At 42.1% G+C, this 14,706-nt stretch overlaps 1 protein-coding gene across 8 annotated transcripts in view; it reads left to right on the forward strand.

The window, feature by feature from the left end:
* Positions 1-14,706, forward strand: part of ST3GAL3 (ST3 beta-galactoside alpha-2,3-sialyltransferase 3) — a 183,425-nt gene that overhangs the window by 9,746 nt on the left and 158,973 nt on the right. For 2 of the 8 annotated variants that reach the window (XM_081195244.1, XM_081195245.1), the window contains exon 2: positions 8,194-8,338. In XM_081195244.1, coding sequence (XP_081051370.1) covers positions 8,218-8,338 — 121 coding nt within the window. In that variant the 5' untranslated portion in view covers positions 8,194-8,217. Of the gene's footprint in view, positions 1-2,158; positions 2,333-8,193; positions 8,339-14,706 lie in introns of those variants that run through there. The other 6 variants (XR_014008460.1, XM_081195247.1, XM_081195243.1 and 3 more) reach the window with 6 other exon arrangements.

A 14,706-nucleotide genomic window follows, 5' to 3' on the forward strand; every position in this document is an offset into this window, starting at 1 on the left:
TGTGCTTTACCCCTTTACCTATTCCACTCAACTGTTGGTGAATTTAGATGTCCAATTAAAAACTTCATAAATTTTCTTTAACTGATCTCACACCTTCACCATTTCCCTTCACGCATCCTTTTCCTTAATATGTCTTGTCTTAGAATTGTAAGCCTGCATCTTTTCATTTTGTTTTATATACAACTAGTTTATATAGGTGCTTTAGAAATAATAGGATAATGCTGCTTGACAGTTCACAGCAGGTGATGAACATGATGCAAAACCGAGTGGTGTTGGTTTGTTATAGTTGCTTTTTTATTGACATCAGGAGTAAACTGGTAGAAAGCAAGCACTGCTGCAGAAAGAAGCATTAAGTATGAGATTATTTGGCTTAACAAAGTCTTATAAAGGTAGCATGAATCTAGCTAAATATGAAGTGCTGGAAAATCCCTAACTAGAGGAAAACCTTTCAAACTGAGAGATCAAGTAACCATGGCAGTTCATTGAGTAGATAGAATATGGTCTATCTGACAGGCAGGAGCTCTTGCAGGATTTCAAGTAGAATCCTTTCTCAGTCCTGTTACCTGAGTTTTTAAATAGACACCAGTGATTGAACCTTCAGCATTCAAAGCATAAGATCTACACTAAACTATGCCCCATTAATGGATTGCTAACTTCTGTGTTATTTTGCCCTACTCATTCAACAGGATGTTTGAATCCTTTAGGAAGCCATTGGCTCCAATCTGCTGCCCCACATTTACACCTGATAGCCTACATTTCTCCTCAAACCCTAATCTATTTGGAAATTCCCGCATTTGCTTTCTAGCTGCTATTTTTATTTGTCTCAGCTTTTGGGGGATCTCATTTTACTGAGATGCAGGTAAGTAGTTTGTCTCCCTCCCTATGGAGAATCTTACTTTTATTATCTATCTTTGGGGGCACCTTTGTTCTCCTCATTGCACCGCAATTCTACTTTTCAATCAGGCTGCTGCTGCTGTTTCTGTGTGCTTATTAAGGGACTTACAGGCCACGTCCAAAACAGCCCTTATTCTGCAGGATATTTCTGATACCTGCAGTTGGCAGCAGAGCATAATGTTATTTATCGTTTTAGGAAGAGAATACATCCAAGCCCCAGAAGATGTCTTGAAAGACATCTCCCCCTACCCTTCTACAGCTCCATTTTGTATATTTAGGCTCTGCCCTACAGCCTCCCCACCCCACCCCTGGAGAGGACCCAAACTAGCATTTTGCAGGACGGAAGTTCCGCTGGCATGCCTTGCCGCCTCCTTAACCCTCTCCTACTCTTGCTTTAGCTGGGGGAGCCGCCGCTGTTGCTTTTCCGCACAGGATCAGGTACAAACAAGACTAACCACCCGCTCTCTTTAGCATGTCATGTGGGGATTACGGGGAATCCCAAGGGAAGTTTCCATTGAGCGGTGGGGAAGGGAATCGTGCCCTGACCCCAACATGCTGCGCTTCAGCTTCCCAGGACAGCCTCTCGGTGACTGTGGGATTGCCAACCCTTTGCCCGCCGCCACCCCCCCCGGTCAAAGGCGAGTTAAGTTTTCCACGGTACCCACCTTTGGGTTGGGTGGGGAAGCGAGGCTACCTGCAAGCAGCAATGTGCTCTTCGCAAAAGCTTCATCTGGCCCCGGTCACCCACGGATGCCATTGGCACTTTGCGATTTGCACAAACCTACACGCATTGCCGCATTCGGACGAGAATTTTTCCTCCTAGCGGCTAGCCTCTCAATCAGCCTACAGTAGGTCGGATGTGCTACGACTGGTCCCTTCTCCTCCCTTCCTGACTTCCTTCCCTTCCCTCTTTCCCAGTGTCTGGGATTCCAGTCCATACCTTTATTATTCTGCCCCCCGACCCTTCCTAATCTCTGCAGAGGACGCTGGTCCTCCCACGCTATTCCTCAATTGGCTACAGAGGATATGTAACGCCCCGCCTAGAGTTAAAGGGGGGAGCGGGGAGAACCGGAGAGGGAAAATAAAAGGATGCGGCCCCACTGATTGGACGGCCCTCGTCCCCCTACGCTCCTCGCGTCACATGATTGGACAGCTGAGGGCCTCCGTCTTGAGTTGAGGACCCTCCTTGCCTCTGATTGGGCGGCAGGGAGCCCCCCGCGCTCCCGCAGTCGCTGAGCGCTTTGTGGAGAATGCCCCTCGCCTTTCTCCATTGGCCATCGGAAGTCCCGCCTTGTTGTGCGATTGGTGACCGACGCCCCCCCTCCTGCCCCTGAGGCCGGCTAGTACTGCCGCCGCTGCCCGGCCCGGCATGGCGGGCGGCGGGGCAGCCAGAACCCGAACCCGGAGGAAGGGCGGCCGGGATCCCCCTGATGCTCTGGTGAGGAGATGGGAGGCGGAGGGAGGCGGTATCCGTTCCGGGGTAGTGGTGGTGGTGCAGGAGGAGGAGGAGGAAGCGAGCGAGCGAGTGCTTCAGTTCTGCATCCAATATCTTTTCTTTGCCCAGGTCAACCTCTCGCCCCGCAGTGATTTTTTCTTATTTACGTCCCTCCCGTCCTGCTCTTCTTTTTCTTCCTCCTCCTCCACCACCTCACGTGGACCCTGCCTTGCCAGGAATCTTCTCTTGAGAGTGAGGAAATGAGGGATCCCATGAGACTCCAGGGATTTCCTCTCTTGCTTCCTTTCTCACTCTCAAGAGAAGACCCATTAAAGTACACCCCATGTGTGGCCAGAACCTCCTTTTCACCACAGGAGCGCCTCGCCTCCCACCTTTCCCCTTCCCATCAAACATATAGCCTCAGGCTCGCCATCTAAACAACTCCCTTTGGGTCACCCACCGAGCACTGTACTGCGATTTCAGAATCTTCCTGTCTTGGTTTTAGCTCCTGAATGGGATCTAGTACTTGTATGGGTGGATGATTACACGATTGGGCCGGTAGGGAGACAATCGGTCTTTTGAGTGTTACCTCAGGACTCTTCCCAGAAAGGCGGTTGTATCTCGCCAGCTAATATGTGTTCCTCTGTGCCAACATTTTCTGTGTAGCAGTGAATGGAAGATGAGAGGTCATGAGGGAGGAAGAAATAAGCAAGAATGATGATTAAATCTGGGGCGTGCCTCTTTTTTTGCCTTATGGTTATTTCATACGTGATTGCACTTTATGGGTTAACTGTTCACCCGTGTGACTGTTCACATGCTAGTTCATTTCCAGATAAATTCTCCAACTGCATTATTATTCATTCAGTGACCCAAAGGGAAAGGTCAACAAAACGCTGACTGTAACTGTAACACAAGCCTTTCTTAGTTAGAATGCAGAGGAAACCTTGAAGGGCTCTATTCCGAAATGCATCTCCATTTGCCAAAATTACCTTTATAACCTTTGTAGGCTAATGACAGAGCTCCTTTAAAAAATGAACCCTTTGGATCTTGCCATATGTTGCAGAAGCATTGACAACATTTATGTAGAAAGTAGCTGGAGAATTTGCTGATAAGAGAAATCAATAACACCTGACCAGAGTACTGACTGACCAAAGGTATTTAGGAAATCTGTTCCATGCCTGATTAGGAGCCTAGTGTTCTCTGAAGTACTTGAACTTTTTACTTAATGTACTAGTTTAAATGTGCAGGGAGGTTTTGGGATTTTTTTTTTTTAATGGAGACACATTTAATGTGAACACTTATCCTAAAGAATAATTCCTGAGAACAGAAGGAGATGAATGAAAAACTTTCCTTTCAGGAAGGAATTTGATCTAAAAACCTATGGTCAGCCAACCTTCTATAACTTGAAACTAAAGTGCTGGTGGTAACCATTTCTTATTTACATCCCTCCTGTCCTGGAGGCTTGAGACCTGAGCACCAGAGGGAATTCTTTCTTGTATTTGAGACTGTCCAGATACAGAGTCCCTCTTCTGCCACCATCTAAATTATTATAGTTTTATTGTTGTTAGAAGGTTTCTTGGGAGTTGTCAAATGGAAATTTGACATATAAATATTTTAATTTTATAAATAAACCCATGCGTTCCCTGTTTTGCAATCCTGTGAGAGTAAAGGTCTGAAGACCCAGAAAAATGTATATGTATGTGTGTGTGTGGCGGGGGAAAGAATCTGTCTATCTACATGTTCACATGTATATACTTGTTAGATTTATGAAATGCATTCTATGGTGGTTATTCAAACAATGGTCACACCTGTACTCCATGTAATTATAACTTGCTTGTTGAGATATGGTACAGAAAATAGTTCTTAGGGTGTGCAAAACAGTTAAAGTTTACATCTCTGTACCAGTGCAAATCTAGTGCACTTTCTCTGAGTGTGAAAAAGGCAAATCTATGCATGTGTACTCGGAAGCATATGCTATTGAGTTCAATTGGAATTTCTCTCAGAAAAGTATGTGTAGGATTGCAGCTTGACTTATGCATACATTTATTTAGTATGGGAACTTACCAGGCAATGAGATGAGGTAATCAAGAGGTCAGAAGTGGGATTCCATCCGTGTGCATTTGCTGGGTTGTTGTTTGTCCCACTGTACATCACATTGATCTTTAGTTGAATCTCTTCAACAATTATTTTATCTAGTCTAGTAGAGATCTTCATGGAGCTCTTCACAATTTGTGTGGGATTTTGTTAAAGATTTGGTGACAGTTGTATATTTGACTATTTTACTGTTGTGATTTCAGGCCATTTTTTAAAAAGTTACATTGGGCTAGTCCTAATATTGACCTTTGTGCATTAATGCTAAGAGCGGTGCCCAAACCAGTCAGAACAGACAAAAGACATGGCCTTGAGTTGAACTTAAGAGGGCTGGACTTACAGCTATATTTTAAAAAAAGTTTTGAATAAATTTCTTCCAACTTTATTACTGTTCTCCTTGGTGCTTTTGTGTGATGAGGGTAAGTCTAAATCTCAAGATACTTTCATCATTTCTTTAAATTAAGGAATTTGTTTTAATCATGTATTAGCTTTTCTACTCTCGAGGGGTAGAGCATTTATTATGGGCTAAAGCTCACGTGTGTGAGTTCTTCAGCCTGACACAATTTTGCTAGTAATATCAAAACAAGGATGGTGAGAACATGAGTCCCTCTTACAACTCACTCATATGTATCTTTACTTGGAAGTAAGTCCTATAATGTGGATTATTCCCTAAGTGTGCCTAGAAATTTAGTATTAATGGAGCAAAGTGTGGTGTATTAATGGAGAGCCAGTGTGGTGTAGTGGTTGAGAGCGGTAGACTCGTAATCTGGGGAACCAGGTTCGTGTCTCCGTTCCTCCACATGCAGCTGCTGGGTGACCTTGGGCTAGTCACACTTCTCTGAAGTCTCTCAGCCCCACTCACCTCACAGAGTGTTTGTTGTGGGGGAGTAAGGGAAAGGAGAATGTTAGCCGCTTTGAGACTCCTTCAGGTAGTGATAAAAGTGGGATATCAAATCCAAACTACTACTACTACTACTACTACTACTATTCTTCTTCTTCTTCTTCTTCTTCTTCTTCTTCTTCTTCTTCTTCTTCGAGATGTGAGTGACTTTTCCTAATCCAGACGAAATAGTTATGCAAGAAATGTGCTCTAGTCAGCTGGAACTTGTTTCTGTGAAGCAGGCCTTTTTCTGCTGTATCTTGGAAGAGGCCGAGACTTTGACTTTCCTGCATAGCACAGTGCCAAGCTTCCTGCACTTTGTCCCTCCTCCTTTCATTAAGTGCAGGTGATGTGCTCTGTTCAGAAGCTAGAAGAGTAGCAGATCCCCACCTATTCTGTTGCACAGGCCACTACTGCATTCTGTTTGCATAATGACCAGCCAGATGCCTATGGAAAGCCCAGGTCTGGATGCAATGCCAAACCATGGTTTGGTGTAATGTTTCAATCAGCTTTAGGCTGAAGTCCTATACACATTTATCTTGGAATCAGTCTCATTGAACTCACTGAGGGTTAGTTCTGAGTATAGGATTTCACTCTGTATCAGAAGGGTCTGTTTTGTGTTTTATTTTATGTAGTGGCGTTTTCTTTTTCAGCTGAATGGTCAAGGAAACAAAGAGAATAATTTTTGAATCATATATCTAATTTTTGTTTAAACCCACTAGTAAATTTTGTGGTGTAATAATGTGGTGTAATAATGTGAATACATGTATTTGTGCCAATTTTGGTAGCATACAATACTTTGGTTACTGCTCCGGGGAGATTTTTATTGGAAGAGCTCTAGCGATCAGAATTGAATGTTCTTGCCTTAAGCAACTCTGCCCTTTGTTATTAAATGCTGAATTTGCCTTATAATTAGAAGACGCAGGACTCTCTTTGAGCAATGCCACGGTTGAAGTTTAAGCTCCACCCTTCCTCCTGAATGCTACAGTTACAGAGGAGGCTGTTAGATTTCTTCCTGACTTTTCTAAATGTGATTCTGGAGCTCCAGCTGGCTGTCAGATGGGATTTCTGAAATATCTTTCTCTTCACAACAAACTAGTGGGAAGGAAGTGAACAAGCAGTGCAACAGCGGGATGCATACAGTACATAGAGGTGTTCAAGGCATGAGCTTTCCTGGTCAATTATTCATATAGGATACTGGAGGATAGGGGGTCTGCTTTGAAATAGGCAGGGATCTCTGGACTACTCAAGGGGGCCTTCAGCATTCATCAGTCATGTCTTGTAATGTTATATGTGAGGAATGTGGGTGGAAGTTCTTTGTGTTTGTCTCTTGCAGTCTGTTTGAAGCAGGTGTCCTGAAATGGGATTTGGAAAATGTACAGGGTATCAGATAATTGGAAATAGTGGCCAGACTTCAAATGCTGGCAGAATACTGAAGTTTGTACGAGCCTTCAAGCCAGCTTGCGTTTCTTTTTTTCAGAGTTTCTGTATATGGCCAGTCCTTGGTATGCTAATACTTATTTTCTTTAGTTGCTGAAAGTCAAGAGGAGCTCTGTCATTTAATTTCCTAATCGTTTGCTCATGCTTGCTTTGTAAGTGATGTGATAAATATATACTAAACGTGAATCCATCACTTGTTGAGAAAATCTTTGCACATGCAAAGTTAATAAACCTTCTATGAGAGATGGTTAATTTTATCTCTTTTCCACATGGAAACTAAATCTGACATGATGAAGATACCAAGTACCTAGTGGCTTTAAGAAATATATGGTGCTACCTTGGTTGAATTAAAATGTTAGTCAAAACCATGGTTTGGAAGATTGGGAACAAGCCACGGGCCTTGAGTCCTCTCTTCTCATTCCTTGCTTTCCTCATTCATGTGTACAGATTATGGACAGCGGATTAGTATTTTTCCATTTAGAATTATCACCATTCTTATTGCTATTGAGAGATGAGCAATTATTTCCAGAATATGGGATAGATTCTAATTAAGGCATATGCCAAGTTGCTATTATGCCCATAGTTTTTTAGACAGTTGTAGAAAATGCAGCTCTTGTTAGCACCTGCTCTACCACATCTCCATTGACTGCTGTAGCCAAGGACATACATCTCATTTAATCTTAAAATACCAATGGTGCTCGGCTGTGTAGAAGCTTTGTCTCAGAATTAAATATTATTAATTTTGGGGGAAAGGTTGCTATAACCCTGTATTGCATTGCATTATGGTGTTGAAAGAGTCATGGGCTATATTACTGAGGGTAAATGGCTATTAGAAAGTTTAAATGAATGTGAATGGTACTTTTAAGATTTGTGCGAATTAAAGCCAGCAAGTTCTTGGGAAAATAATTTCATATACTCAATATTTTTTATTGTATTCTATTTAAATTAATTATCTTATGCCAATTATCTCGTGTTGTGGAATATTTTTTGACTTTTAGTATACTGTAGCTTGTTCTGAGTTTTTATAATTGAGGTCATGTGTTATAGAGCAGTGGATTTTCTAAACATAGTGATCTAGGAATGAGTTGGCTTCCTATGGACTCTGATAGCATCTAAGAATAGCATTTATAGACCAATGTTTGGAGGAGCAACCCCTGATTTATTTATTTATTTCTCGCATACAGACAGTTACTCAGATTTTTTCCTGTTGTTAGTTGTTTTTTCACAGACTGTTACTCAGAAATGTATCATGATCATTTAAATGGAACTTAATTCCATGCAAGAGACATAAAATTGTGGTGTTGCTATTGCTCATAAGAGTGTCTACATAATATACATGTTAGGAAGTGAATAGATGTGCTGCTTGATATTTTATGTCTGTGTGTATTAGGTTGCAGAGGGTTTAGTAAACAAACTAGAAAATGCAAGGCTCAAACTGGTTTCTTTCCCCCAGGTATTATAAAAGAGACAACCCTATATGAAGATGGGACTGCTGGTGTACATGCGTAACCTGCTACTAGCCCTCTGTCTCTTTCTGGTGCTGGGCTTTCTGTATTATTCAGCTTGGAAACTGCATCTTCTCCGATGGGAGGATTCAAGTAAGTATGTTGCTCAGGCCATTTAAGAGCCTCCATAGATGTATGGCTAAGTAATCTTTCATAGATTTCAGGACTGCCTGCTGTGGAACAGCCTAGAACATGTCCAAACAATTGTTTGATCCTTTCCTGTGCTGTAGAGATCAAATGTATCTTCCTCTTAATGTTGTTATTCCCTAGATCAATTAATTGGAAAATTATAAAATGAACTGTAGATTCCTGTTGCATTTACATAGGTATTTTGTCTATAGATGTGATAGTTATTTATGTTACTAGTGTTGGGAGAGCCACTGAGACTTGTGTGAAGATTTATTACTATTGTTATTACGGTGGTGGTGATGGCTCTTTATTTCTTTATATTTTATACAAGCAGAAGCATGTTGTTTCCATTTATTTTCTTTATCCTCCATTAGATATGACTTACTGGTAAAGGCATTCATTTTGGGGGATGGTTTTGTTCTGGTTCTGCAATGGATCTGTATGTTTTCATTGTGTCCAGTACATACCAGGACACAACTGAATGAAGAATCCAACACACATACAAAATGCAGTCATTGTGCTGGTATTTGCACAGAGTGAGATGCAACTTCAATGCCTTGCTTACTGGTGTATTTGGGCTTTGGTGGAACCACTTCTAGTTTAGTCCTTTATTTAAATAGCTGAAGATGATTTGTTTCTCCAGTGCTTTATTAAACAAAAAAAGCAATCCAAATGTTGTTGCTTTCATTATTATTTGGTTCAATCCATGATGCAGTTGATGGTGTGCAAATTATGAAGGATAATCTGGGGTTCTCCTTAGTTTGAACACACTTCTCCTTTCTATCTCTTATTGGCTCCTTCCTGACATTTTAAACATCTTGTTTTGACAGGATGAAACTACAAGTTCCCTGCTTCTCTTCCACATAAGTGTTCCTGCTGTATGCATGTTATTGGATATTCATTTTAGTTTTTTGCAGCTTGGTTAATATATGAGCAAGCTACCATGGTGTGTTCAGTGTGAAAGGCAGTGTTCAGTGTGACAGGAAAGAGCAAGGCAACTTAAGATAAATCTGGGGTGATGGGCTTTGCACATCCTGCTGCAGGGGTGGAGAAACTTTTTTGGCTGTGGTGGAATGCTGTCAGCTGCTGCATGCAAACAGTGGTGGTGGTTAGACACAGCCACATATTCTGGTGATGGTGGTAAACAGATGCACACATGGACACATCCAAACCTACTTGCTAGAATCAGGCTTGGAGTCAATGGGAGGGATTTTTATCCAAGCCTGAAGGTGGCCTGGGGGGCTTCTTCAGCTATAAATGTTAACCCTTCACTTCCCACTTATGATTCCCCCATATGGCCCTGTGTACCACATTTAGGCTTGGAAAAATATTTGCTGGTTTCCAAAGGAGGTTTGTGGTGCTGGGAATTGAGGGGAGGCTGCAGGCCTGGTGGGGAGGTACCATGGGCTGTATTTGACCCATAGCCTGGCAGTTACCTAATCGTGGCCTGCTTTGTCGTTTTCTATTACCATGTTTCCTGGCAGCACCAAAACAGTTACTGGGGTGTTTCAGAGTACCTAAAGTGAATACATTATTCACTCCCAAACCCTCCTAAATTGACCTTTGTATCTGATGTAGTTCAGGAGCTTTTATTATATTTACAATAAAATGTGCTGTGTGTTTAGGAAAGGGTTGTGGTAGTGTCTTGATATTTGTCTGTCACTTGGCTTTATTACTGTGGCATACTTATTTTGTTGTTAAGATAACAGTAAAGTATATTGTTGTAATGGTTGCAAATATTTAACTTCCTGTATATAACCATCTACTACACCTCATTGACTCTTGGAAACCACCATGGTTATTGTGAGATGAGTCTTTGAGACAGCAGTCTGGTTATTTGCTTTATGGAAGTTAAAAAATGGTAGGTACATATATAGAAAAATAGGAGTTGAAGTACACTGGAGAACAAATGCATTTGAAGTACAGTGGAGTAACATTCCACATCTGAGGCATGCTTACTTGGAAAATAGTCCCATTTAGTTCAGTGGAACTTAATTCTAGGCATGTAAGGCTTTGGATTGCAGCCAAAGTATCCTGACAAATGTCATAACTACAATGAGGTCAGCTGGGAAGTAAAATGTAGTAGTACAGTTGGTGTGATGCCTGATCAGTGTTAAAAATAGTGTCTCTAATGATGCTCTTTAAGCATAGGATGTGCAATTATAGTTGGACCATTTGGCTCCAGTAGTGCTCAGCTTGTAGTTCAAACTTGGAAGGGATAACTTGGTTTGTAAATGAAATAGCCTATTTCTAGGTCATATAGGGTTCCCATATATTTCATGAATCAGCACAACCTAGCCAAACATAAGTATATCGAAATTTTATTTTTATTTACTTATTTAATAAATCCATAGATCTCAGGGCAGTTCACAGCATTTTAGTTCATTCAGTGGGAGATAATAAAGCACATGCTTCTGAAATAAATTGGACCTCAATGCTTAACTTTCCCTGGATCGTTTCTAATGTTTTTCTCCTTTGCATGTAACCACAAATTTGTATATGTGTGTATATATATATACCTGCTAACCTAAGTTAACATTTCAGGCATATTTCTAATTCCTCTAGTCTATGAAATCTTATACCACAAGCTTGTTAATCTTTAAAATGCCAAAAGACTCCTTGTTACTTCTGTACGTATATATATTGCCTACAACTTGCACTTAGTGTCTTGTTATGTCAGAAGCATAAATCCACTCCATTTCTGCTATCTGTTTTTTGTTGTCATTTTTGGAGGGCATGATACCATTGACCAACTCTCTTTCATTTGAACAGCACTTTTTTGCAGTTACACAGTTGCCTAGTAACTGTAGATGATGATACAGAGTGGGGAAGATCATGGCTTTTGCTTTTTTTAAGCACAGAAAATAAACAGAGTAAAAGCAGATATTCTATGTGCTGTATTCTGTTGTCATGGACTTGGAATACAGGATCATGGCATGTTTACCCTTCACACACAAAATTATGAAGTGTGTGCTTGCAGATGGAAACTTCTGTGTCTGATCAGGGGAAACAGGTAGTCAATTCAAGCTCCCCCCCTCAATATCACCTGTTTTACTTAGACTCCCTTTTCAACCCTTCTTCTTCCTGTATTTGCATTTTCTGATGTTCAATCATAGGTATTAAATTCCTTCCTGCTTTTTCTGTCTCTTATCCCTTATTTCAGACAAGTGGAATATCTGGGCTGATCTTACACAGTATGACATGTTCCTGCACTGCCTGATCAATATTGCTATTACCAGTTTTGATGAAGGCAGTATCAAAATCTCATAAACAAACAAGCAAATTAATGAGATAAGTTAGTGACTAGAACTGCACAGTTTCTAGATAGGACTTTTCAGCAGATCTTTAGCCAACAAATTCTTTAGTCAAAGAGGCCAACATTTAACATTTGAAAAGCTGCCCATTGCAAAGGCTTGAATTCGAAAACATGAGCACAAAGAACTATTATAAAACAAGACACACTCCCCCCAAATAACCATAGTTGGGCAATAGTTTTTATTTGGACCAACTAAAATGTCACAAAAATTATCATCTGTACCTTGAAATTGAGCCTACAAGTTGACCTCATAGCTACTACATTAGCCTAATTTCTGTCCCCTTTTATCTTGTCCCCCCGCTTCTTTGTGTAACATTGTGCTTCATGAAGAGTTCTGGAGAACTCTAAAGCTTGCCACACTTTTGTGACATTTTGGTTGGTCCCAAGAAAAGGTATTGCCCACCCGTTGAAGACACACTGAGTTCATAGTTTTATCAAACACGGGGAGGGTAAAGATTGTGAAGCACTTTGTAAACGGAAGGCGATATAAATAGTAGTAGCGACAGCAATAGTAGCAGAAGCCCAAATATTTAAGTGGAAGAGATTTAATTGGTGTCTTAAATGCATCAAGAGTGCATTGATGTGTCTGGAGCTTCAGTATGTTTCCTAAGAATTATTGCATTTGAATATTATAACAGGTATGATAAAGGAAATAAACCTTAACAATATATATCTATTCCCCGAAGAAATGGGTAAGGTCTTGGTTTTAAATAATTGCACTGAACCTGTGAAGTTGCCTTATATGATGCCACAGTATTGATTCATCTAGCCCTCTATCCTCTATCTATCTATGCCTGGCGTGCTCTGGTCCATGGGGTCACGAAGAGTCGGACACGACTAAATGACTAAACAACAACAACAGCAGCCCTCTATCCCATCTGGTAGCAGCTATCCATGACTTGAGGCAGAGGTACTTCCCAACCCTGCCATCCGAAATCCTTGTAAGTCAAAATGCCAAGGACTGGGTTTGGGTTCTACTTACATGCAAGACACGTCGACTACAAATGAGCTTTTGGTCCCTTAGTACAGTGTTTCCCCACCTTTTTTGGGCAACGGCACACCTGTTTAATCAAAAAAATCTTGCGGCACACCACCATTACTGCCCCGTGACGTCAGCGCGCAGCGTCACGCCGGGAGGGACGCACAAAAGTGAAAGTTTTCACTTTTTTCCCCTCCCCCTTGCCGGGGAACCTCCAAGCTTTGGGGGTGGGGGTGGGGAGGCAGCAGAGCGAGGGGCTGAGGGACGGCGGCAGCTGAGGCGGCGGCGGCTGTTGTGGTGGTGGCGGCGATAACGGACGGAGGAGGGGGCGGCGGCGGGAGTTGCTGCTGCTGTTGTTGCTGCTGCTGCCCGGACATGCCGGCCTCCTCCTCCTCCGCTGTCTCGCGCTCCTCCATTTGCACGCGCTGCCCCGCCGCTCGGCACCACCACCGCGGAGCCGCCCCCGGCTCGACGCGGATCCTCGCCGCCGCCGCCTCTCACCGCCCGCCTCGCCCGCCTCCCTCCCACGGCACACCAGCCGATGTCTCACGGCACACTAGTGTGCCGCGGAACACCGGTTGGGAAACACTGCCTTAGTACTTGGTAGCTGAGTACTTAGCATTAAGCAAGTTGTGTGATGTTTGTTTTTCAAGGGAGAAGTTGAATAGCATGGGTGGGCAGACATATGCAACACTGTACCTTGGCTGATTCTGCTTTGGCTGGACACCTACCACTATGTATCAAATCATGACATCTGCTCTCTCTCAGCCTTGGAATATCCTTACTGATTTAGCTCAAATTTCCTGACAAATGCTGCAACCCTGAACCCACAGAAACCTGTAAGTGACTGTTGAAGCCATTCAGCAGACAGATTTTAGTCCATGCCTGCTTCCTGCTGAAGCATAAAATCACGTTCTTACTCATTTCTTCCTGCTGCTGTTGTCACTGGCTTTTCTCCAATGGTTGTACTGCAAAAATAGTTGGTAGCAGGAAAGCACTAGATGCAATTCTTATCTGTTTCCCGTCTGTCTGTTTCTATGGGAACAGAAATTAGGTGCATGAGCAAATAGACTCCCTCAGCTGCTCCTGGTAGGTTGTGGTTCGCTTCCATTTTTATGGTTGCAAGCTCTGTTGAAAGATAATTTAAACTTGAGTTCCAGGAAAAAGAGTTTTAAGACTGTTAAGTTTCCAGGGTTCCTGTTGATAATGCAGGAGGTTTGAAGTAATGTTTGTGCCAGTCATATGTTTGACACTTTCTTACCCCCCACCGCCATTTAGTTATTTGTGAGCCTTGATTTTCTTCTAGCAGGTATGTTGCTTATCTCTAGGACCTGAAAGGGGATTCTGAGACACCATATTCACAATCTTCGTTATATAAATAGTTAGAAAGTGTTTCTCAAATGCACATTTCATAAGCGTAAGTTATGCATTTATAACTCTGAAACTATCAAAAGTGTGCAACTTAGTAAATGTAGTATAAATTTCTTTTAAATATACACCATTATGCTGCATGGAATTGTTGGCATAAGTGTTGGAGTAGTGAGCTGTAACCATTGCCACAAATCTGCACAACTACAAAGTTGAATGCAGGGCATTAGCCATGTATTATATATTTGATACCTTCATCCTCCTGCTTTTGCAGTCCAGACGAAAAGCAATGACAAGGTGTTCTTGTGACTACAAGATAGTCTTAGGTTTGGACTGGTGGCTTATAAATTGGAAAGGCCTTCATTAAAACGTAGTCTGATTGCAAGCTGTTGGTTGTCTTCTGTCTTTGCTCCGCAGCATGTGGATAATTTTGGTGCTCTAATTTGAAAGGCTGCCTGGCATTTTAGCCGAATTAGGTTGTTGAATTATTCTCTCCTTGCATGAGTGCTGGTGCATAAGGTTAGAGCAGGGCTGAGCTTGCTGGCCCCACCCCATGCTCATGGAAGATACTCAGTAATGTGAGGCTGATCAAGATGCTGCCAGAATTCCTAACTGAAGAAAATACAAATGCATCGTCTCTGCCATGAGTCCTCATTGGCCCAGGACTCA

Source organism: Podarcis bocagei (genome assembly GCF_964188305.1).
Source record: "Podarcis bocagei genome assembly, chromosome: 5".
NCBI classification, from domain to species: Eukaryota; Metazoa; Chordata; class Lepidosauria; order Squamata; family Lacertidae; genus Podarcis; species Podarcis bocagei.